This window comes from Micrasema longulum, unplaced genomic scaffold (assembly GCF_059751315.1).
Source record: "Micrasema longulum isolate JH-2025_06_02 unplaced genomic scaffold, ASM5975131v1 h1tg000083l, whole genome shotgun sequence".
NCBI lineage: Eukaryota > Metazoa > Arthropoda > Insecta > Trichoptera > Brachycentridae > Micrasema > Micrasema longulum.
The window spans coordinates 388,338-413,375 of NW_028277289.1; the positions used below are offsets into that span (position 1 = coordinate 388,338).

General features: G+C 30.7%; 4 protein-coding genes across 6 annotated transcripts in view; 2 read left to right on the forward strand and 2 right to left on the reverse strand.

Moving 5' to 3' along the window:
* Nucleotides 1–432: 432 nt before the first annotated feature.
* Nucleotides 433–4,552, forward strand: LOC148284844 (zinc finger protein ehn-3-like). Of its 3 annotated transcripts, XM_088233893.1 has the most exons (7): nt 433–718; nt 805–936; nt 1,090–1,368; nt 1,462–1,568; nt 2,247–2,377; nt 2,466–2,689; nt 3,513–3,621. In XM_088233893.1, the coding sequence occupies exons 3-6, from the start codon at nt 1,341–1,343 to the stop codon at nt 2,599–2,601; spliced, it is 402 nt and encodes a 133-aa protein (XP_088090019.1). In that variant the 5' UTR covers nt 433–718; nt 805–936; nt 1,090–1,340; the 3' UTR covers nt 2,602–2,689; nt 3,513–3,621. The 3 variants fall into 3 exon arrangements, with proteins under 3 accessions (XP_088090019.1, XP_088090010.1, XP_088089999.1); XM_088233884.1 differs by lacking the exons at nt 2,247–2,377; nt 2,466–2,689; nt 3,513–3,621; XM_088233873.1 differs by lacking the exons at nt 433–718; nt 805–936; nt 1,090–1,368; nt 1,462–1,568 and adding an exon at nt 3,803–4,552.
* On the reverse strand, nt 4,542–11,332 carry LOC148284845 (uncharacterized). The gene is made up of 9 exons (XM_088233863.1): nt 11,046–11,332; nt 10,723–10,869; nt 9,175–9,330; nt 7,880–8,042; nt 6,928–7,163; nt 6,033–6,150; nt 5,761–5,954; nt 5,538–5,667; nt 4,542–5,180 (listed from the first exon to the last, which is right to left on the reverse strand). The coding sequence occupies exons 1-9, from the start codon at nt 11,220–11,222 to the stop codon at nt 4,768–4,770; spliced, it is 1,734 nt and encodes a 577-aa protein (XP_088089989.1). The 5' UTR covers nt 11,223–11,332; the 3' UTR covers nt 4,542–4,767.
* An 831-nt stretch (nt 11,333–12,163) lies between these two features.
* Nucleotides 12,164–17,014, forward strand: LOC148284846 (uncharacterized). The gene is made up of 3 exons (XM_088233916.1): nt 12,164–12,545; nt 13,576–13,728; nt 16,378–17,014. Exons 1-3 carry the CDS (start codon nt 12,321–12,323, stop codon nt 16,504–16,506), a joined length of 507 nt encoding a protein of 168 aa, XP_088090042.1. The 5' UTR covers nt 12,164–12,320; the 3' UTR covers nt 16,507–17,014.
* The window catches only part of Spn28Dc (Serpin 28Dc), a 33,855-nt gene continuing 25,328 nt past the window's right edge, over nt 16,512–25,038 (reverse strand). The window contains exons 4-9 of the mRNA XM_088233906.1: nt 21,972–22,049; nt 20,261–20,504; nt 19,388–19,528; nt 19,207–19,307; nt 18,514–19,134; nt 16,512–17,906 (exon numbers count right to left, since the gene is read on the reverse strand). Coding sequence (XP_088090032.1) covers nt 17,740–17,906; nt 18,514–19,134; nt 19,207–19,307; nt 19,388–19,528; nt 20,261–20,504; nt 21,972–22,049 — 1,352 coding nt within the window. The 3' untranslated portion in view covers nt 16,512–17,739. The remainder of the gene's footprint in view (nt 17,907–18,513; nt 19,135–19,206; nt 19,308–19,387; nt 19,529–20,260; nt 20,505–21,971; nt 22,050–25,038) is intronic.

Sequence of the window (25,038 nt, forward strand, 5' to 3'; positions counted from 1 at the left end):
CGGAGATAAGATTTTTTTCCAAATGAGTGACTCTATTAGGTTACTACTCTGAAATATGCCTTACTAGGCTTCTACTCGGACTCGTGGTGTAATGGTCAGCGCGTTTGCCTACCATGCGAGAGGTCTCGAATTCGATTCCTGACATGATTGATGTGAAATATTTATTTTAAAAGGTGTTTTCACTCTAGAATATTTCATAGTCCCTGGGTTGGTACCTGAGGCGTTAGACTGATCATCTTACGTTCATGTAACAAAAATGATCCAGATATACTGCGATTGGTGTACCAATGCAGTGCCCTATGCACCATTAGGTGTGGAAAGGAAATGATGAATATGAAGGCTACTACTTACTATTAAAAGAGAAGAGCGATGCAGGTAATTTGAATTTTGTGCTTACCTAAAATAGTGTCACGGACAGAACGATCGAACGATCTTTCGGCGAATGCTCTGAAAGAATGAACGCACTTCGGTACGCCGTACCTGTCAAATTCAGCTGTCAGAATTTGTAAAAAATGTTTACAAAAATAAGAAATTTATGAACATAGAATTATAATCATTCTTTGTTTTGAACTATTCCGGCAGCGTAAAAAACTTATTAAAAATCAACATGGATTTTGAAAACATGTGTCGTGCATGCATGAATTCAAAATCTAGTATAATGAATCCACTGTTTACTCAATGTTTAGCTAAAATATTTACCACTTGTACACAATTAGAGGTAGGTCTCCTCTTATTAAAATATTTTAATAATTTACATTTCGCTTTTTCCATGCTTATTAACAAATACTATTTTTTTTATTTTAGGTATCTCCTACTGATTTGTTACCTCAAAAACTGTGTTATGACTGTACAGAGTTATTAAAATCATTTAACAATTTTCGGATGTTATGTTTTGAATCAGATGCTTCCTTCAAATCACATATATCATCATCAAAGGTAAGAAATATGAAATGAAATGAACATATTTTCTAGAAGCTGTTCAATTTTCAAAAATGATTTATTATTTTTACCAAGAATGTATTGATATTTTCTATAGTATGTCATTATGGTCTCAGATTAAACAATATATTTGTGTGGCATTCATTTTAGGTATATAAAGAAAATTTTAAAAGTACTTCCCCTGTCAATTTCATAAAACTATTAGTCGAGAAAAAAACAGCCCTAAAAAAAATATTAGAAAATGATGATTCAGAAATGGATTGTTGGGAATCATCTTTGTCAAATGAAATAAGTGAGGATGCACCGATTTTTGAACATTCTTTGAATTCCAAAATAACTGAGAATACTTGTACAAATACAACATCAGCCCAAGAAAAAAACGATTTCTGGAAAACAACAAAATGAGTGAATCGAGCAATAAGACTTTCCGTAAGTTTATGTATATAATATATTTTACATAATATAATAGTGTTTGATGCATACTGTCTTATGATTTTTAATGTCATTAAAATTTTATTTCAGCATACTCAAGCTCCGTCAATGAACATAAAAAGTTTTGCTCCAAAAACAAAACATTGAATATTTTACCTAAAAATGATATGCATGAACCAGTCGTTCATTTTTGTGGTAAGTAAACCTCTTGCTTGGCTTTTGAAAACATGAGTTATTTTTATATAATTTATGGTGGAGCATGATTTTATATTAAATATTTATATAGCACTGTTTTAACACTTAGATTAATTCAAATATTTATTTATTTACCATGCTCTTTATGAGATGCTAAATTGAGTACAATTTAAAGCCTTTGGTCAATATACCATAAAAGTATTTAAATCAATTGATGGCATAAAATGTCCTGACCAATTAGTACCAAAGCTTTAATAATGATTTTAAAAGAAGTCATAACATAATTTTGTTTATTTTTGGATAATAAAAACGCTCCGTGTATTTCAAAACCCCTTCAGCTATTTTCAAATCCTAGTAAAAATAATTATGGATTATAGTTTAATAAACATTGAGAAAAAATCGCCAAGATCATAGGCATCTTCAAATCTTGTCTTGAAGATGCCTACTTAAGCAAAATCGCTTGTTGATTAATAAAAAACAACAAGTCTACTAAACTAACAAGTTTGGTCAATATTTCGTACCAAAATTGTTAACTTGGAGTTTTATCGAGAAATTTATATTAAAAAAAATAATATTATTAAAAGTGCATGTGCACCAAAATTGATAGTATTTTACAACAAAATAGAAATAAAAGATTTAATAATTATTATTAAATGCAATTTTGTTTCATCTTTTTCAGGTTGTGTTCAGAAGAATACAAATCTCTAGAAGAACTTAACCACCACATAGACACTCATAAGATCAGTAATAATTTGACTTGTATAATATGTGATTTTAAAGGATTTGATTGGGCAGACTTCTTTTGCCACAGGTAATAAATAAATAAATCAATATAATGTATACATTCCTTTGACAAACATTATTTAGTTATAAACTTGGATATTTCATCCGTTTTTAAGGTACTGTCACCTACCGAGTGACATGAAAATTCAATGCTGGACTTGCAATAAAAGATTTACTAAGGTTGATGGACTGGAGTTTCATGTTAGACGGCAGCATTTAGGAAAAACCCCGGTATCTGCAAAGTATGCCTGAAAGAATTTATGAACATAAAGAACTGGAGAATGCATAAACTTATCCATACCGGGACCAAACCAAATGAATGCAAGACATGTGGTAAACGGTAAAAATATTATATTATTTAGATCACTTTTCGTGTCCGGGCTGATAAAGTATACAGTTCTGTGTGTATAAAAGAACCAGAACTCTGGACAAGTATTTTTACTCTCAGGTAAAAATCCTGAAAAGGAAGTCGGCCGGAGGAAGGTTCGCCTTCATGCTTGAGGTCCAAGTTCAATTCTTAGAAAGGTCGACATAAAATATTGATTAAAAAGGTGGTTCTACACTGCAATATTTCATTGTTTCTGACTGACATGTAGCAGACTGATCACTAATCTTCACTTTATTAAAATCACCTGAGAATTCAAATAATTTGTTATTGTATTTTTACTTAACCTCAAATATTAATTTTATTAATGGATTGGAAAAAGTTAAATGTAATTTTTCTAAAAATAATTAATATCCCAGAATGATACACAGTTGGGTTGCAAAATTTCATTATTCATGCATTGAAAAGTGTTGTGGTTCCGTGAGTAAAATTGCGGACTTCAGATGAGAAGGTCCGAGGTTTGAACCCCGCTATACTTACAATCTCATTTTGGTTATTTATAAATAAAAGAAAATGGCCCCAAAATTTAAATATTTTGGTTAATCATTAAAATGCAAATATCCTTTCTAAAAAAATAAATACAACCGTATAAAATGGACATTATCTTATTTGTATTGTATCTTCATTTTAAAAAGTACCATATTATTTGGGACATAAAGATAAAATAATAAAATTATTATTAGATTCTTTACATCTTGTGTTATAAAATATTTTATTTCTGGGGAATCTCTTAAACATTGCTAACAAACTGATATAATTTACAATATTCATGTTTTAGGTTCACATATAAAAGATCTTTGGTTCTTCATTTGAGATGTCATTCAGATGTTAAAAAATATGTTTGTCACACATGCGGCATAACATTCAAATTTCATACGGGATTAACTGTGAGTATTGAAACCAAGCATGATCAAGTACTAAAAATAAATGTACAAAAATGTAAATAATAGTTTGTATATGTGAGAAAGATACTTTGGTAGGAAACACCTCTGCCGAAATTAGTGACTGTCAATTTATTATTTATTTATTTGTAATCTTCTATTTATGTATATTTTTTCTCAATTTCAGAGTCATCAATTCCGTATGCATAGTAAAGTTCAATCAATGGTATGTAATCACTGCGGCAAGACATTCAAAAACAGCGAAACTCTCCGCGAGCACTTGTTGAGGGTGACAAGCATAAAAGGCTTTGAATGTCCTCAATGTAATAAAAAATACAGAAGTCAAAAAGAACTAGAAAACCACACCAAATGGCATTCGCAACTAAAACCTTTCCAATGTAACCAGTGTGGAAAAAGTTACAAGTCCAGCAACCATTTGAATAATCACTTGCGACAGCATACAGGAGAAAGGCCATATCGGTGTGAAATATGTTCTAGTTCCTTTATGACATCCAGCGTTCTGAAAAAACATAGAATGATCCATACTGGGGAAAAACCCCATGTTTGCCAAGTTTGTAAAAAGGCGTTCATAGAAAAATCTAATCTCAAGAGTCATCTCAGAACGCATAAACAATTTTTAGAAGATCATTCAAAACCTGTATTTTAATTATGCTAAAAAATATATACATATGTATCCTTAAGTGAAAAATACTAAAGAAATTTATTCACTTGTTAAATACTGTATTGTTGTACTCCAAGATATATGTAATTATGAAATTAGAGACTCAGCAGACAGCACTCACTTGTCCAAGGTCAGTTGTTATTTGTTCATATTATGGTGCCACTGCAGTGACCAAATTATTCACCAGTTTTTATGTAATAATAATAATAAAATTTAATATAATACGACAATAAAAATCATTCAAAACCGTTCCAATTCAACGTTTTATTCATTCTCGGATACATTGCATTCGTCAACCACTTTTCTAAAATAAATAAACGACAATGATAAAATAACTATACAAGGTCATAAACAAGATTGCAAAAAATTGTTAAGAGGACCTCTGCTATTGAAGGAACACTGATTGATAGATATATTCAAAAACAAAACAGAGCCATAACTTACAATGTTTATTATTTATCTTATCAAATTTACAAAACATAATCTTTTAACCTAGGGGCATATTTTATTTGAGTCGGCAATTTATATATAAATCTTGTTAGTAGTCCATTAGCGACTACCACTTTAGATTTTCTATCTAATGTGTATCTGTTTCCATTGGGGAAGGAGTGCAGATATGGAGATTCCTCCTTTACAAGACTACGTGCTCTGGTCTGCAGAGGACGGCAACCAGCAAAATTGAAAAAAATATTGTGAGAAGTATTGTTTCGCAGGTTATTTGAAATATCAAAAATGCTCTCGCGGAAAAGACTGCTTTCTTCTTTTTTTATAGGAAAATACTGCAACACTCGACATTTTGATTTTTTCTTCATAACTTTAGGAGGTGAGTACGGTCCTTCTTCTAATTCTTCTTTTAATACTGGTGGTGGTTCTTCAATTTTTTCTGGAAATATGCCAAAAATAAAAAATAAACTTAGAGATATATATTTTTTAAAAAGCTCCATACTTATGAACATAAACACAAGACCTTTAAATTTACAGTCCAGTGCTTTACTAAACAAAGAGTATTAATTATGAACATATTACAACAGAGATGAAGAACATTTTAGAGAAGGTAACATAAAAGTCTAGGGATCTACAGGGCTATTAAAAGTATTAACTTTTTGAGACGTTAAGTATTTTTTTATAACTCACACCAAATACAAAGGCTAGCTTGTAAATCAAAGAAATTTAGTTACAGGCTATTATAAATAAACGGATTCACCCCAAAACCTTTCATTTAAAATTCTAAAGATAGTACCTGGACAAAGACAGTGAATTCTCTGTGGAACTAATGCATCCCCTAATATTTCATACAATATTGCATCAATGTTAGCCATTTCAGGAGTAAATTTATTCAGGTACGGTTTAATAAAAACATGTGCAGCATTCTAAAACATACAAAAAAAATTACAAAAAATATGTTACTTTTATTGAACAAAGATAAATAAGAACTATGTAGACAAGTCAATAAATATTATTACCAGCAGAGCTTCATACATTCCGGGGCAGAATATTTTTGTATTATCTCCGTTGACTATGGCCTGTATCATTTCAATATGAGGAAGAAGTCCCTCCACCATGGCTTGTCTTCCAAGAGCGGCAAGACAAGTTACAAGTTGGGATGATAACCTCTCTTCCACTCCTTGGGAAAGGTAATCCAAAACTATACTTTTACCTAAAACACACATTTTGCCATTTCATATTTAGAGTAAATTATATCAAATTAATCACATTATTGTTTATTCCACAATACCTATATGAGATAACTGAGGCCAGGTTTTTGTTATAGCTGACATTATTCGACACATTTGTTCTGACAGAGTACTTTCTGTCAAAACATTAGATACCAAAATAGGAAATAACCTCTGCAACTGAAATAAAAAAATATTATATTAGGGTGTATTGCGAAGTGAATCAATGACCTTAACTTCTCAATTAAATGGCAAAAACGGAAAACTGTCCTTTCGCAGACTATTTGATTATGGACTAAATGTATTTATTTTACAGAAAATCAATTCCTTTACTTTTAGTGATTTTACACGAAATAATAAAAAAGTTAAATTATTTCATGTAGTAAACCACAAAGTTCTCTAAAGTGCTTTAAATATTTATTTTATTGTTAAAATGACTGTTTACTATTTAGATTTTTTTAAATTAATTTAATTTTGATATATAGCATGTTGAATAAAAATACAGGTTAATATTTTATTAAAAAATAAGCCACTCAAAAACAGTGGTGGTAATCTTTTTTTTTTCTTTATTTCTACCCAAAATGGATTCATTTTATGAAGAAAATTTAATATTGGGTTGCAATAAATTAGGTTATACTGTAATAAGTAATTATATTATAAAAACAATGTTTAAAAATGTATTAAGCTGTAAATAGGCACAGATTGTTATCAAGTATTTTTTAATGATGGCTAAATCAAGGCTACACATTTATGTAATACAGCATTAATTTATTCAAATTTTTTTTTTTTGTTTATTAAAATTGTATTTCATTTCTCCTTTATCTTTGCATTCCTTTTCTTAATATATCTGTATCTGTTTCATTACGGTTTAAAATTAATTTTAAAAGCCCGGTAAAATAATGTAAAATAAATATAATATTACTACAAAATAGTACCCATTTATTGTATTATTTTTACCTGTAAAGTGACATCGGTATCTGCACAACAGGGGTTTAAAAGCATGGCTTCCAGCATGTTAAGGGCTTGGTTGTGCAATATCTGATGTGCAGTTGGTGCCAGCACTGGTATAGACTCTTCACTCAACACGAGTATTGCCAGGTTCATAAAGTTGGGCACTATAGGACCAATGTGTGTATCTGTTCCCAAGTCATTTAGAGCAACTCTGACAAGATGTTTATTGTTACTTAAAACAGCTAAAAAAAAGAATTAAATCATAATGTAAAGATACATTTAAAAATAACTCCATTGCAGTCATATTCTGAAATTTCATTCTCAAATAATCTTAATTATTAAAATACAGCTCTTCGACAAAAAAAAAATTATTTATATTGAATGACCATAATATGATGGAAAATGGTTACAAATTGTAACTTCACAGAAAAAAAAAGATAGATTCTCTTTTATAAATATTTATTTATTTATGTGTCTTTTTTTACAATTTCATTTGCACATAGGCGGGCTTATTGCCTAGTGGCAATTTCTCCTAACCAACCGTAAAATAAATGGTGTCAAATCAGAATTAAATTAAAATCTCTTCTTTCGACTTATAAGATATTTTTTACAGTAAAATTCTGTTTGAGAACACTAAAATACAACCAAACAACAATACAATATTGTCAATCATATTTCGTTGAATATTTGTAGTGTAGTAATTTAACAATAGAAATCACAAAATATATTTTTTTAAACTGAACTAAAAATAAAAGCGACATTTAAAAATACAACTTTCAAAAACTGTCTTTTTTTTAATAATGAAGAAAGTTTACAGTTTTTCAAAGCAGAATTAAGGAGTAAAAACTCTTTAAAAATGGCAATATAATATGTATATCCATTTCGCTCAAATGTGTAGCAGATTGATATAACTTTTAAACTATACATGCTGAGATTAAATAGATCAAAGATTTTATACCTTTAGACATCTTGTTGTAATAGTTCTGCAATGTAGAACTTACTGTGTTGTTACTAGATAAGTTCTTATTATCGGTTATCCATACAGATGATAACGTGGGAGGACTAACCGTTACAAATGATTGCTGTAACGTTGCTACACTTATCACATCGTCCACGGGATCCTAAAAAATAGATTTTTCCTAAACATAATTTCCTTATGTGATACAATTCGTACAAAAAAATATCAATTTTTTTTTTAATGCATATATACATATGTATGTATTTCTGTAGTTACGAAGTTCGATATGATTTTTAATAATCTGTAAAGAGAATAGTCCTGATTCAACCATCCACTTCGTTATTAATATTTTTTTATATGAACAAATTAATTTTGAGTAGTCTTTTATGGTGAAATTTTGCCAATTATTTTGAAATTAAATATTGATAAAACTGCTATACCAAATCAGCGATCTATCTGTCTTTTTTTTTTTTAATTTTGAGACAAACACAGCGGGAGCACAGTGTGGTAGTTTTGCTGTCATTTTTTACATAATATAGCTTTTAAGTAGCTTTATACGATTTTTAAAAATTACAGCAATGTTTGGACATGAATATTAATTGCAGATATTAATTGAAATAATTAGTAACATTTGTTTGAAACATGCTTATTAAAATTTATGAGAGTCTTAACTTTTTGTTTTTGTATCTAAAATTGATTTTAAAAATTAAAATCATTCTGATATTTCAATAAAAATAAATATAATTAATTTATAGATTGCTGGAGAGGAAATTTTCAGACAAAAACACAGTAAAAAAAAACCTACAATAAAATACATACAACATTCACCAAAATTGAAAAATGACTGTTTTAAAAGATGACGTGTTTATTGGGTAAATCTTTTTTTTTTATGGAATAGACCTCTAAGTCTCTATTTAGAGGCTTGTCAGCACGTAGGAAAGAGGGGATATGCAAGGAGGTAGTGAAATATACACCACAACACCCAGAGAAAAAATCTTTCTTGGTTTTTTTTTCTTGCAACTGGCGGGAATCGAACCCGCGACACTTGTTTCACAGTTGGCCGTCTAACCAACTGCGCCTGTCTGTGTTGATTTTGTTTCGTCTGATGTTTTGACCTATCTTCAAAGAGAAATTTTGCCTGCAATGTGTTTATTATTATTTATTTAGAGTTTGTACCACGATAGGAACGGTAGAAGGTTTTGCGCATGAGAAAAAAAAAGTTGATAAAATCCTACAAACCTGATATTTATGAGTCCATAATATTCAATGATAAATAATTGAAATATAAAACTTACGGAAGTAGTGCAAAGGTTTTCTGAATCCCCAACAGGAACCCATTGTGCTATAGATGGTCCTAGAACAGGTTCAGTGTCCATTAACTTTAATACAGTATTCACATCTTCCACATCCAGTTTCTGTATTTTAGTATTTCTTGCGAGTAGAGCCACATTCTGCAAAGTAAAACATAACATTTTCAATAATATATTTAGGTATTTCTATATCTTACAAAAAGTAATAAAATATTTTACCTTAAGAGTACAAATATACCACGTTTAGTAATTAGAGTTCACCAGTTTGTTAAAAATTACTTTTGAAAATCAAGTCACTTAATTACCATCGTAAAACAAGTTGCTAAATTTATTTCCCCTTAAAACCCAACTTTTCAGGGGAGATAAATAAGTGGTTTTTTTTATACTTTAACAAATAGTATTTTTTTTTAATAAGAGGCTTTAAAGTTTATTTGTTGTTTTAAATATGTTAATGTTTGTGTGTTCTTAATACTATAATGTTTTTTTTCTTGGTTTTTAGACTTTTTTAATGCTCAAAATGGAGATACATTTGTTTACTCTGAAATATTTTTATGGTACAACATCAAATGTGCACAGGAAAACAACAGTAAATCCAAAGGAATGTTTATCCATGATAGAAAAAAAACACTCTTTTAGAATTATTAGTAAAAACTAAGAGCTATTTATTATTTATAAAAATGTTTTTTGTAAGGATAATATAGTTTGATGTTTTTAAAATAATAAATGCTAAAAGGGTGCCTATACATCAACAAAAGGTTTTAATTTTAAAGGATTTATTGTCATACAAAATTGGTTAAGATTTCTGATAAACCAACAGTAAAGTAATTTTTTCAGGAAAAAAACTCAGTTTTTTTAAAATCTATAAGTAATGCTGTATTTTTTTTCTATAAAACAAATTATTTAGATTTTTTTCTTACTTTTTTTAGTACTGTATAATTTTTAACTGTCCTTTACCTCTAATATGGTGTGGAGTTACAATAAATAAAAAAAATATTTTTATTATCTAAGAAATCAGGAGTTGACACTTTTTACGAAAAATTTGGTTTCGACATAGTAATAACTCAATTTCATCATATTTGGAGTTGCCGCAGTTTACCTCTCGCATACAGGTTTGAAAAATGTAGTGTAAAACATGAGAACATGCAAGGTTTTACTTAATTCAAATGTATGTCAGAAAATTGAAATAACTGTTTTAAGTCAAATATGAAATCAAATTGAATTGTAACAAACCTCTATGCTCACAAAATTATTTTTAACCTAAACAAAAGCAATATTTACCTTACCTCTGATCACTGTTTTTGGCAAGACCAACAAAACCGTAGCCAAATTATTATTTCTTTTAAGTTCAAAGTGAACATTCAACATAAAATGAATAGTCTTTTTGCTGCTGGTTTTTTTGGTATTTCCAAAAACAGTCATCATGGACAGTGGCGGTTATGCTTTTAACCCCCTCAAGTATAATCCTAAAGATATTTTTTGGAGATTTTGAGTTGTATGTTCAAAACTTAAGTATTAAAATATATTTCTTATTACGTGAATGAGTTGGCGCAACTTGTAGCTGACATCTTCAGCGAGATTTGAACAAACATCTGGAGATAGTTGTTCAGAGAGGACCTGCTCTGCCATACACTGGACGGATTCTGGACTAATCCCTGCATATTTTCCATGTGACAAACTATCCTGAAAACAAAGGAACTACAATAATACCATATTCACGACACCAAATATGCGCCTTATGGACTCAAACCTTTTTAATTAAAAAAAAAAAACTTCATCGCCATTACCTTGGTGCATTAATCTGTAACTTTGACATCAGATTATTTAATTATTAAAATTGCTAATATTCTAATGAATACCTTTTCATTTAATGGTGGAGTATCACATTGACTGGAAGCTCCCGATTCTCCAGACGGTCCAGATCTTTTTTTGTCCCTATCTTTGCTGTGACTTGACTTTCTACTGTGAGATTTATTACTACTACTTGTAGAATTAACATTTCCACTTGAATTAGACGTCGGTGGTTTCGTTTTCATTTTTAAACATTTATATCAAAGCACAATTATAAATACATCATCCACAATAACTCCAATTCCTGTTTGTCAACTGTCATGTGTCAAAGGGAACCACAAACCACAGAATAAAAATAACAGTCGAGTCAAAAATTAAAACGCATATCGAGTTTCAGTAATCAAAGCAGTACCTACGTTAAACTCGGGAATGGAATGATGTTTAGTTTTTGTGTCGTGTCTTGATTTTGTATTTTAAACTTCTAAACACTAGCTTTTTTTTTATTTTAGCTTGTTTTAAATGCAAATAAGAAAACAGATTTCTTGTAAAAAGTATAGTTTATAGTATAATATATGTAAACTTAAAGCCGCCTACCGCCGCGCACAAACAATAATGAAATTAATAATTCAATCATATAAAACTTTAATTTATTAAAAGAGGATAGTTGTTAATGTTTATTATATTTTATAAAATCTAACGAGAAAGACATTTTGCAAATACATTTTTCTCTAAAGCACAAAGTGCCATTTATTTTAACAAAATGAACTCAATACTACGTAAATATAATGAGCTCTAGAAAAAATCAACACAACAATAAACAACATGTCTCACTCCGGCGTATATTAACTTGTGATGAAGAAAAATGAGTATCAACATAGAACTAAATTTTCGAGCCTTCAACAAAAAAACATAATTTAAAAGCAAATTCACGTTGTATGTTAGTTATGTGCCCTTTTTAAAACAAATTTTATGATTGAAATAAATATTTCCAGAAAAAAATATGTTTGGGAAATATGAATACTTCCGTAAAAAATAAACTTACTAAATTATTTATTTTTAACATATTTTTTGGATGATTTTTTAACTTCAGAATTGGTAATTATTCATTGCGTTGTAAAATTGTTTTTTGAATAACCAATAATGCATTATTGAGATCCGTGTTTTTCTGTCGACTATTATTTACCAAATATTTATTATAGCTAGTAACACTCATTCGAACGTCAAATTTTGTGTCAAACATACCTATTGTCATTATTTTTTATTGTCAGCTATCGGAAACAGAAAAAGGTTTTAATATCTTTCAAGCCAGAAGTATTTTATATTTTGATTGGACCAGAATCAAAATGGTTAATAATGGATCACCTGACCCGCCAGATACACTTCAAGAAGAATTTATTCCTCCAGTTTGCAGTAATATCATCGAACAAGTCGTCGATAGCGATGGCGAAGACGTTGAAATGAATAATTACGATGGATACGCGCCCTTACCTCTTGGACCTAGTGACGAAAACGAATTAATACCTTGGAATGGATCTCTCGTTTCCAGTGACAGTAGTGATGATGAAGAGGTGAGATAATAATAAACCCATGTTTTCCCACGTCGCTTATCTAGAGTTTTTCACTGTATTTACATTACAAATCACATAATCAAACAACTCTCCTGTTAACGGTTGTATACAATCATCGAGGCCTTTGTTCATATTAATCTCATACTAGATATAAGTAACTCAGAACAAACAAACATATCATTTCCGTAGGGGTAGTGAGAGAATTGAACGCCATATCACTCTGTACTCGCTTCCACTACATTCATACATCTTCTCAAGTATGCATGATGATTATTCTGACCTTTGACATGTTCGTCTTCTTGTTGGATATGGTCATGACATGTCTTTCCCGGTCTTCCTCGTTTTCTGCATCCATCAACATTTTCATCGTATTTTTTTAAAAATCATTCTTTCGAGGTCCATTCGCTCTACATGTCCAAACCAAGGCAGAACTCCTCTTAACTTTGTCGATAATGCTTATCTTAGCTTTACCTAATGAATGAATTAATTTATTGTATTTATGTACCTATCGTAGGATCATAGTTTTACTAAACATTCACCTGAGATATCGCATTGTGACAGCATTCAGCCTACTTGAATCCTAATTTTTCTAATTTCATACTTTACTTCCATACATAAGGGTTGGCACCAGGACTCCATTGTGAACTGTTAATTTTGCCTCCTGTGACAATCAGTATAATTCGTACAAAAGTCATACAGATACGAATGAACTCACAAAACGAAGGCATGCCATGCTAGGGGGTCTCTAGGTAAGCCTACATTTCAAAAAAATAATGATGTTTCACCTGTTGCATTTTAGTCAAGGCAACAATAGGAAAATATCACATACTACGAATACCGATAAAGATATATGAAATGGATTTAGAATAATTAATTGTATTTTCTAAATCAATATGGATATAGTGGAGAAATGTATTCATACATATATTTCAAAAAGATTTTTTTTAAATACGTCAATAAAAAAATGAAAAAAGAAAAAGTATTTACGTACATAGACGTGTAAAATAACCATAAACTTTCTTTCTTTTAGTTTGATGAACCTCAACCTATGAGTACTCCAGATGAAATTCCTGAACAGAACATACTTCCGATTGAATCTGTTGACAGAGAAGTATCTAGAGAACTTTGGACTAGATCAAGAAATTTCGCCAATATTGAAATGGATTCTGAAAAAGCTCAGGAGGTAATTACTGTTTTTTGTTTATGTTGGAGTTGCGTTTTTATTTTTCCCGCTTATTATGTAACAGGTTTATTTATTAAATTTATGATTAAATGGTAGTAATACATATTTATTATTTAAAATTTTTGGTTTCATCTGATTTCATTTCAGTTTAAGGATAAAAAAATATACAGTGAGGACAGATAAAATTAGTATTTTTTAATTGAATTTATTCTGGGTTTATACAGTAGAACTCCGTTTATCCGAACTCTAGTCATCCGGATTGGAAAATATCCAGATCGTTATCAGGAAATTAAAAAAAACTGATGTTTATTTAATTTTATTTTCATTGTGCAATTTACTTTGGTGGACATATTTAAGTAAGTTTTTAATGTGATTCCAATTCGCTGTATTATTTCAAAAGCAATAAAATCTGGATTAACTCAACTTAAACCAACAAATGTAATTCCATCTGTATGAGCCTGCATGAGATGTATAAATTAAATCCCAACCAGAGGCGGTTCCTTAGTATGTGCATAAGTGCAGTGCACTGCCAAGTAAAAATATGTGCAAATAAATGAGTAATTTTATTGATAGTAAAAATATGTTATAGGTAGCTGCAAAAAAAACAGGGATTCGTTGCAATATTATACTTGTAAACATCATAATATTAAATACTGGCGCCAAAAGATCTAGCGAGATCGACTCTAGCGGACGATTTTCACATCTTGTCTACGCATGCGCAATCGTCCCTGTGCATGTTCTGTTTTGCACAATTCTTTACCCTGAATTTGTATGAAATATGTAATTTCTCCTAAGATCGTCATTTGAGCGAGATAGACAACGCTTCATACCAGTGAATCGTGCATTAGAGAGAGAAGATAATATACATACTCCGGGCATTGCCAACGCATGCGCATATTTGAAGTTCAAAGTGTGTTTGCAACGTCACTTTGAACATGCGTAATGACATGATATTAGTACGAATTTAGTTGATTTAGTATCCTATAACGTGCATATAATGTTAGGCGAATTCAGCGTTCCTGGTTCCGATGCGCGGGCTGTCATCTGTCATACTATTGCCCGTTTATCATGTCATATTGTTATAATATTATTGAACTTAATATACAAGTTACAAGATGACAAAATGTAAAGAAATGCACTGCCAATGTTTTCGGTCAGGAACCGCCAGTGATCCCAACACAAATTTACGGGGTCATAACTGGAAACTCTATCGTCCCCAATTCCACCTCAATCCCAAGAAAAACTTTCTTTCCAGCAGGGTAGTTTCAGACTGGAATAAATTACCAAGTCTAATTGTCCATTCCATTTTGGTCAACCAGTTAAAAAACCGCTTGGATGTTTTTTGAAGGAAGAAGAACGCAGACAACAACCAGTACAAGAGATAAAGGCGCATCACCAAAGGCTGCCTGCCTATAACCAATATTTTTTTATTTATTTTTATTTATAAATCATATAACACAAAGTATAATACGTTGAATTACATTCCCAGGAGTTACAACAACTCAATTCGGGACATAAATAATATTAACATTTAGAAAATAACACATATTGAGAACAACAAAGAAACAAAGCAAGTATAGCACAACAATATATACGCCTAAAACCTCTTCTTACACAAGCAGAATAAATATATAAAAAACGCTTTTAAGAATAAAAAAGTAGTGAATATACTAAGGGAGATGAGGTCATTAATAATAATAATAATATTTGGAGTAATTTAAAAATTGAAGATATATATGCATGTAAAATTGTATTTCTTATAACTACAAATTGTATGTTCTCTAGTATGTATCTTTTTTGGATTACCTTATAAAATAAAAAAAAACGGATAATTGGTGTTTTACTGTATTTGATTTAAAAGGATAACATTATTCTCTGTTTACTTCCAAATTAAAACTATGTTTATAATTTATTTTTAACTATGTGGTGATCAGAAAGTGTTATTTGGCTTCTTACCTATTTTAGAAACTTTTCCTCATTGGCTCTAATAACAAGAAAATCACAGAAAACTTTAGATGAGGCGAACTATTGGTGATCATCAATACACATTTGAGAATCACAGTGTTCGACATTTGGCGTCCTTTGTTATATCTATTGTGTATAATACTACCTACCCTGACAAGCTAGTCTTTATCACAAAATGAAAGTCGCTTGCATTCTCATGTAATCTTCTGCATCACACCACTAGTGCCAGTGTGTTATGTACCGTTTTTTAAATATTTTTTATGTGGGTTTCATTTTTATTGACCTTATTTACAAGGTTTATATTTCACACGTTGATTTTGTTTCCTGGCTATCTGTATCTGAGTAGTTTTGGGAAAGGAAGGGAATTGAATGAAAGCCTCGACACGGGTTATGCCCCGTGAGGTGTTCATATAGAAAAGAAATAATAACCTTTATGTGAAATAAAATAAATTAATGAATTTCGATTATGAGTCTTTATAGAAACTTTTCAATATTTGCTTTGAAAAGAAAACTCATTTAAAATTAGAGAGACTATTGATAGTCATCAATAGACATTCCATTTTACTTGAAGAGATCACGCCGCTTTGTGTCATGTTATGATTTCCTAGATTTTATCTAAAATACTACAAAAATGTTTATTTCTCTTAATGTTAACAGATATTTCTCGTTTTTTTTAACTCTCAGGTGATGTCAGCCATGGCTAACTTTAGTCTTCCTTCTTCTTCATTTCCTGAATGGGCACACAGTATTACCGAGGAGGAGTGGAAACAGCAACTTGCTAATAGGATAAACGTGATTCAGGAAAATAGATAAAAATATTTTTCATTTATTTTTTATTCATTATAAATTACATTATCGTACCTATTCTTAAAGTGAAACTTTAAACATTCACAGCTCTACTCAAAATGTGCACTAATTGTAATAATTTACGTGAAGAAATGTTATTGATGTTATGTACTAATCTGCCCTGCTAATCCTAAAAATCGTAACTGAAAAAAAAAAAAAAAAATTGTAATAGATATTCCGATAGCTTCACACATTTACTAAGCCAACAATTTATTTCTGCTTTTTAAATTAGAGATATTCTCTTGTAAAATAAAAAAAAAAGAAATAAAAACAGATTGGCAAAGCATGAAACAATTATTTCCTTTAAAATTTGCGATTCACCAGACACGACTTTTAGCCTTAGCAGGGCAGTATTAGTAACAAATTTTATTCAATCTCATTGCAATTTTATTAAACTAAAATAGAAATAATTTAGGTGTATAAAGTCTGTATATCTTATAAATTAATAAATAATTGTTGTATATTTCTCATAAAACATTGTTCATTTTGCTTTGTGCATCTACATATTCCAACATTCACTATGGACAAGCTATTGTGATTCCTCTTTACAAACCACTTAACACACACAATACGTACTTTTATTTTTAAAATATTTTGCTACTTGTGCTCGACAGTATCATATTCCAAATTAGTGTATTGATTTTACATTTAAGTGTTTTTTTTCAATAGACACTAATTATAATGACGTGTCATACTTTTAAACTGAAGAAATAATGTTTGTTCCATTAGTAAGAAATATGTTTTTTATTAACGGGCACTTACTAATAGATGCATATAATACATCGATGTGAATATTTTAAGCCACTTTCTTGATGATATAGAAAGACACAAGTGCTAGTGACTGAAATGAATGCTATTTTTAAAAATTATTATTTCATTTTGCTAGCATGGTAATAAAAATAGGATAGAACGTCAAATATTCATTACGAACGCTAATACCATTTAGATTTCCTCCCAAAAAAGTGGATAACATTTTTTTTGGTTACATTTTGTAAGTTTTTTTTTCATCCATTATATTTCATTACGAATTCACAATGCTAATAGCTCCATCGCTAATACATATTTATTTATTGTTATGATCATAAATCGTTACGAAATAATAATGTGTTTTCTAGATATTTTTTCAAGCTTCTTACAATGCTTAAAATATTTACACCATCTTTGTATCGTTCTCATTATCTTTCAATATCACATTTGACCTCATTGTACATTTGGTTCTGGCTTATAAACTATTGCGCTGAAAAGAATGAACTTGGAATCTTCATCTCGAATAAAAAAGAAAAATGGCTCTGTGGCTGCAAATACTGGACGCCTCCCATCACGAGTTATGAGAACTGCAGTTGCTGCCGCTGCTTCTGTCCCAGTCTCTGTTTAAACAAAAATCCATATTCTGATGAAGTACATTAAACACATTTTCATTAGCATTATTCTAACAGTTTTACAGACTGAGAAATAGTACACAGAACATCTTGGTTGAATCATATTACTTATTCAAAACAAAATATGTATGCAAATCTATTTAATAATTTGGATTTATTGGGTGGGGATGGGAAAATGACACACTATATACTGTCATTGTGTCATTTATAAAAAATGCAATAAAAAAACACTCTTAAAAAAACCTCACTGAATCTTTATGTTTAAACATGATTTAAGATTATATCTCCGCTATTTTATATATATATTGTATACATATAATATGCTGTTTAATATATTTAGTACGACACAATTTTTAGTTGCTTAAAGAATTTGTATTTCCAATTATACTGGGGTCAAATTAAAGGATTAAGATAAAAAAATCAACAATTCAATATAAAGTTTTAGCCACGCTTATGTATTTTCTATTTACAATATTATGTATTTTACTTTACACTTTAATTTAAAACATATTTATGCAAAATATTTCTTTGGTATATTTACCTATTGAATGATTTGAAGTGATTTTTAAAATTATTTAAATGTAATAAAACCAACCTGTTATATCAATATCTACTTTGTGAATGACTTCATCTACATAAAGGCCCGGATTCCACATATCAACTGCCATTTGACGACGCGGTCTCAGCATTTTTGCACTCCTTTTAATTATCCGCCTACCGACTTTATCACCTATCTGCTTGTACACAACGGTTACATTCTTATTGTCAATCACTTCGACAGTAGTACAACTCTTTCCTGACGTGTTAGTCTTGAAAAGGTGAGCGCAGTCATTTTTTGGTGGTTCAAATCCAGACCGCGAAAATATGAAAAAGTCGCCTTGGTTATTATTTGGCTCTAAGTTCTTTTCTTCCGTGTAGGGTGAACTTGGTACTTGTGCAGGGGACAAAAGAGCCAGGTTTGAATCGACGCTTGAAAATACTGACTGTACTCCCATATTTTTTAACACTGTCTTGAGATTGTAACTGGATGAAAGCCTCATCTTCGGAAAGGTCACAATGGTGGATTGTCTCTTTGTACTTTTAACTAGATTGTCCAGGGACTCGGCTGTCAGATCGTTTACTATTTTAGCTATGTCTTTCCGGGTTGCGTCTAATGGTTTTATTGCGTATAAAATTGTATTGTTTCCTTTATAAGGAAGTCCAACTATCATGCATTCTGAAAGTAAATGTTGTATTAACATTGTATTAATGTGTGAATTCATTTGGTACATATTGAAAATATTCTTACCTAATTCTTTCGATCTATGGAATGGAAAGAAGCCTTCATTTGCCATTAAATCTATTTCTATTGTTTGATGAGGAAATCTCTTGTCTAGAATAAATGGTGCTCTGCAAAATAAATAATATCAGATTTTATTTGTGCTGTCATTTAAATAGTTATTTTTGTTTGTTTAGTGAATTGTAGTTACCTTCTGGTGACACCTTCTAAAAAGAATTTCTCCCATTGACCTCTAAAATAGAGAGCTGTAGCAATAATGATTCTAGTATTCTGAGGAGGGGGGTCAGAGAGCATCTCTGGAATTCTTCCATTAGTCAAGTCTGCTACCCACCTGTAGAATACCATGCATTTATAATAATTAATTGATCAAATTGTAATTTAATTTTTATATGCACATCTAAAACACCTATGATAATACTTCCAGGGAACAGTTTTATTTGATCAGTGTTTGTACAGTACGATTACATTAATAATCTATTGTGTTATTTTTAATATAAAGATGGGTACTAATTTTAACCTCTTCTCCCAAATTTTATTTTCGTGTGTCGACGTTATCCACTACGAATTCATAAGATCTGGCTCAACACTAACGGCTAATGTAAGTTGTCAAGAATTGCAGACATGATGGAGAAGCTCACAGTGAAACTATGAAAGCTGTCTAATCACTCATCTTCGCTGTTGCTTTACGGCAATGCCCGGCCACACAGTTCATGGCAAAGAGTATCTAAACTGCAATTGCTGAAACTGGGGACTAAAGAAATTTCAAAATAACAAAATTCTTAAAAATCATTGTCATGATAATACTATACATTATTTTTTTATTACTTTGATAGTATATTAACAGATAAAAAGATTTCTAAAAACCACCGAACTTCCTTATTAATTGAATTTATAATTTTCATAAAAATATTTTTTCTGTAATTTTCTGTAAAAAAAATTACTGTTTCATAGGTTTTTCAATTGCAATTTCATAGGTATGTTTTAATAAGAGTTTAATAAAAATCGTATGTTTTAAATCCAAAATATTTTTATGTGATCGCAAAGTCTTATGTATGGTACTTACTTATTAATTATTGACTGCGCTTCATTTGGATTATTTCTAAAATCAGTCTGCATTAGAACACTTTTATAAATGGATTTAACAAAATCTTCATATTGTGGTCGTATGGGAGTATTTTGTTGCACAAATAATCCACTTCCATAATTGACATTTGGCAATTCTGTATTTTGTACCCCATGTTCTTTTTTTGTTATTTTATCAATCAAAAATCCAAACTCTCTGTGCACACCTTGACTCTCCGAAATATCTGAAAATATAATATGCTGTGATTTTATTCAAAAACTTCAAATCAAAATTGAATATAAGTAGTTAATTACAGAGAGTGAGACTATATTCCACTCTCAGCCTGGGCACGAACTTGACAAACACTGCTTAATATATATTTTTTGTATATTTATTGAAATAATTTTTAAGTTTCTAGACTTTAATTTGTAGCTTAGCTTCCCTATTTAAATATGATCCATCAAAATATTATTTTACATTTAAATGTCATAAATAGGGTCTAGAATTACAACCACTCATGTGCTTTGTAGCTGCGCGTCATGTTGTAATTTAGCTCCTACATGTAGTCTTTTTTTTTCTCAATGAAATCTTTGCGTTCTTATGATTTATCCAAATATTTCAATTTTTGGTGGCCATTTTCAACGAGTTGTAAATAACTCACTATCAGAAAATGGAAATCAAGTTGTGGTGGGTAGGTGAGTGGGTTGTGATTCTCGGATCTTTGATCCATGAGTTCACGATACTAGCCACGGGACCACAACCCAATAATGTGCTGAATTTGTTGCTGTCCATACGCTCTATAGCTGCAATCTAGCTCCTATATCAGCCTATCGACACACCAAGACATTTAGGCCAATCTTCGCCCAAAAATGAGCGATGCGCTTTCTTCGTTTACTGGGCTTACTTCGTTTCTCTTTCATTTACTAGGGGTGCATTTTTTTTTATGTTCCTAGATGTGACAGCACCCTAGTCAAGCCAGGTTTTTGTGAGAATTTTGACATTAAAAAGGTTACCCAATCACTTATATGTTATTAAAAATCTATCATAATTGGAAATGGGGAACTAGAATCTCAACTGTTCATGCGCTCTGTAGTTGTGTTGGAATATTTAATAATAACAAAACAAACAATTGATTAGTAAATCATAAAAGACTGCTAAAATACACCTTTACTAATATATTATCATGTATTTATTTTTTTTAAATTTCAGCTTTTCAAAATTAATGGTAGAAAATAATATTAATATTTGAAAATAATTTAGCATATTAAATTAATTGTGGACGTAAAAAATAAATCTGTTATATTTATCTATTCAGTAAATACTATTAAAAGCCTGCTGATATGTAAGAGCCCGCCGAGAATGTTTCAATATAAAAACTATTCTACCAGCAGCATATATTTTTTAATATTGAAATACAAGTGTGCATGAAAAAAATACCAAAGATGTTTTTGTTTATAAATTAGTTTATGTGACAGCACAACTAGAGTTAACTGTGCACATTAAAATTTAAGAACTTTGTTACTTTATTAATTTGTTTTATTATTTACACTACTTTTATTACATGTTTCAAGGAGAGATTGATTATTATTATTGATTCTCTCAAAATCAGATATGTTAAAAAATGAAAATAATATATTTTACTACTTAATTTATTAAAATTAATATTTACAAAGTTGATGCAGACAAGTTGAATAATTAACTATTTACTCACCATTAAAAAAACCCAATGCATTTGCTATTTCACCATATGTTTTTCCAACACTCCCAAGTAGAAGTAGTGTTAATGCTCCTAAAATATTTTTTATTAATCATTAATTTCATACGCCTTAATAGCGTCAACTATAACTAATTTAATGTAATTTGTACACAATAAAAATAATTATTCCCTTTCCGCATGATCATAGGGCGCTGCATTTTTATTACATGTCGGTAAGATGATCAGTCATACGCTGCAGGTCCCAGTCCAGAGACTATGAAATATTCTAGTATAAGAATAATAACTTTTAAATCAATATTTCATGTCAACCATGTTAGGAATCAAACCTGACACCTCTCGCATGGTAAACTAATTCGCTGATTAGACCACAAAGATATGTACACAAACTCTTATCAAAAGCAATACAATTAGTTTTTAAATGATTTTTAGATTACCATTATGTTCATTAGATAGTCAATTTAATAAGAATGAAGTATTGTTAATGCACTATTAAAAATAATTTATTCAACTCATAGAACAGGTCCTTGTTTTATTAGCAAACAATTATAATAACTTCTTGTTTTATTCTGTTCAATCTGCATAAATGAGCATATAAAATGTAAAAATTATCCTTTTGTATTTTAAAAAAGAAAACCTTGTTATGCTATATTTTACTAGCAATACAACTATTTTACTAATTTATTTTTCACCAGTTGTTTTAAAATCAGAATGTCATAAGATTATGTTTTTACATGAACATTGATTTAAAGTACATTAAAAATAATCATTATTATCAGCACTCAATGTATTTTAAGCCACTGCTTTGATGGAGTGTATCTAAATTATCAAGGAGATCATTGTCCATCCACGGACTATGAAATATTGTATTGAATAACCAATCTTTAAATAAACATTTCTTGTCACCCTTGCCAGGAATCGAACCCTGTACATCAGGCACGGTAGGCAAATGCACTAACAAGTGCACCATGAGGCTGACTAATGTCTTCTCGATTTCCTTTTTTAGGATTTTTACATGAGAGTAGGCATCGAGTTATCCAGGGTTCTGGTTCTATTTCTCACAGAACTGTATTTTCACGTTTGCGCATGGGGAAAAATAATAATAGCACACATATTACAACAGAGATGGAGAATATTTTAGAGAAGGTATTATGGAATTCTAGGCATTTACTGTCATTGATAGGTTTTGTGGACCCTTTACATACTGTATTGCACAAAAAATTCTGAGTTTCAAGAATACATGTCTCAGAAGTATCTTAAGTGTGCGGTGGTTTGACTTTGTAAGGAATGAAGTAATAAGAGAATGGACGCAGCTAACTGTCATCAAGCGGAGGCGATAAGGTTGCCTCGGCCATGTACTGCAGATACCTCCTGAGAGCCTTAACCATGGTTGCCTACTTAACAAGGCATTATTATTATTAATTATTATTATTTTGCACCACAACAGGCCAGGAGGCCCAATTACAGTGGTGATTTACATCACGGAACACCCAGGATTGAGAAAAATCACATTTTATTTTTTGTGTTCTCACCGGGAATCGAACCTGAAACCTTCCGTGTGTGAGTCAAGCGTCTTGACCACTACACCACGGAAGCCGCCAGGCATCAGGTTTTCAACGTCCTGGACATCCACTGCTGACTGTTCATTTGCAGTTCATGTCAGAACTACAGGACGAAAACCTGACTTGGGACGATGCACGGGAGCTGACAGTTCACAGAGATGCCTGAAGGATCTTCGTGGACACCATATGTTGCAACTAGGGAGCTGACATGGAATGATGATTGCGTGCTGTGCAACATTCACCATTCAGCCTATAGTTGATGATCCATATTTCTTCGTTTCTTACATCTGTTGATTTTTGTGAAGTTAAAGAGCTGAAACTTATTGATGAGGGGATCCATCTTATTGAATTATTTCACCAACGTACTAGGCAGCCCCTTAAAACAACTAACTTGCCACTCAAAACCAGCAAGTGACACATCATAAGCCCTGTAAATTGTAATGGGCACAGAGCCTCATCTCGTCAGGTTTGGTGGCGACTCCAAATATCAACCATCAGGACGACCAAGCTGGGCGCTTGATAATTAATGACAAGTTATTATTAGTACTCGACGGTTGTTTATTTAGAAAGGTTACAATATGTCCAACATACGTGGTATGTCCATAGATTGGATGGAACCAATGCATCCCTAAAAAAATTGTTTCTAAACAATCAGCACCTATTTTTTATATATAATAAAATCAGCTATAAGTTAACTAATCTTTTTAGTAACCACAATGAATATTTTTCGATTAGGGAAGAAGTCACTTAGTATTAAGTACATAGGTAAAATATGAGCCTACTACTAACACAGTAATCCAAATTAAGTGCTTTGAAATAAACTAAAAAGCAAGTTTTTGCCATCATTTCAGCATAAATAAATAAAAGAGTTTTGTTTCATGGTTTAATGTCTGTACCTCAGAGGCAGACGGATGCAAATCCAAACCTCAAATGTTCAACAAAAGCCTAAAGAATCTACTTTCTCTAAGTGATTTCTAATAATTTATAGCATTAATTTTTATTTTCAGTATCTCAATACATTGGTTCTTTCATTATAAGACTTACATTTCGTCAAAAGCAATGGACATGATCATAAACTGGATAAGAAAATCGAAATGTCATTTCATCGAATTCTGGATTTGCATCCGTCTGCCTCAGAGGTACAGATATTATAATATGTTATAGATTTAAGTGCCAAATTTGTTATAAAACAGTCAAAACACATAGTAAATAAACATGTATTCGTTTGTTAGAATTGCTTTCACAGAGCTACTGATCTTAATTTGCTCATGCGCAGACTTGTGAATTTAGTACTGGGTGACTGCTTTATAGGAACCAACAGACTTCCGCAGTTCCTAATTTCAGAATTAGACTGAGCGCAGTGAATTTTACTTCAGTCCACGCATAACTGTGCAGGCGAAAGGTTGTGTGTGGGCTTGTCGTAATTTTATAGAAGTTATTGATGAATGATCATCGAACCCATCTCAGATCACTACGGTTAACAACAAACTTTTCAACTCATT

Bases quoted from the DNA above. Each gene is read 5' to 3' on its own strand.
- LOC148284846 (XM_088233916.1), top strand. From the start codon at position 12,321: ATGGTTAATAATGGATCACCTGACCCGCCAGATACACTTCAAGAAGAA. The intron at 12,546-13,575 runs GTGAGATAATAA...TCTTTCTTTTAG, and splicing joins ACAGTAGTGATGATGAAGAG to TTTGATGAACCTCAACCTAT. The intron at 13,729-16,377 runs GTAATTACTGTT...TTTAACTCTCAG, and splicing joins ATTCTGAAAAAGCTCAGGAG to GTGATGTCAGCCATGGCTAA.
- LOC148284845 (XM_088233863.1), bottom strand. From the start codon at position 11,222: ATGAAAACGAAACCACCGACGTCTAATTCAAGTGGAAATGTTAATTCT. The intron at 10,870-11,045 runs GTATTCATTAGA...CTTTGTTTTCAG, and splicing joins CTCCACCATTAAATGAAAAG to GATAGTTTGTCACATGGAAA. The intron at 9,331-10,722 runs GTAATAAGAAAT...TTTACTTTGCAG, and splicing joins AGTTGCGCCAACTCATTCAC to AATGTGGCTCTACTCGCAAG.
- LOC148284844 (XM_088233873.1), top strand. From the start codon at position 2,610: ATGAACATAAAGAACTGGAGAATGCATAAACTTATCCATACCGGGACC. The intron at 2,690-3,512 runs GTAAAAATATTA...TTCATGTTTTAG, and splicing joins TGCAAGACATGTGGTAAACG to GTTCACATATAAAAGATCTT. The intron at 3,622-3,802 runs GTGAGTATTGAA...TCTCAATTTCAG, and splicing joins AATTTCATACGGGATTAACT to AGTCATCAATTCCGTATGCA.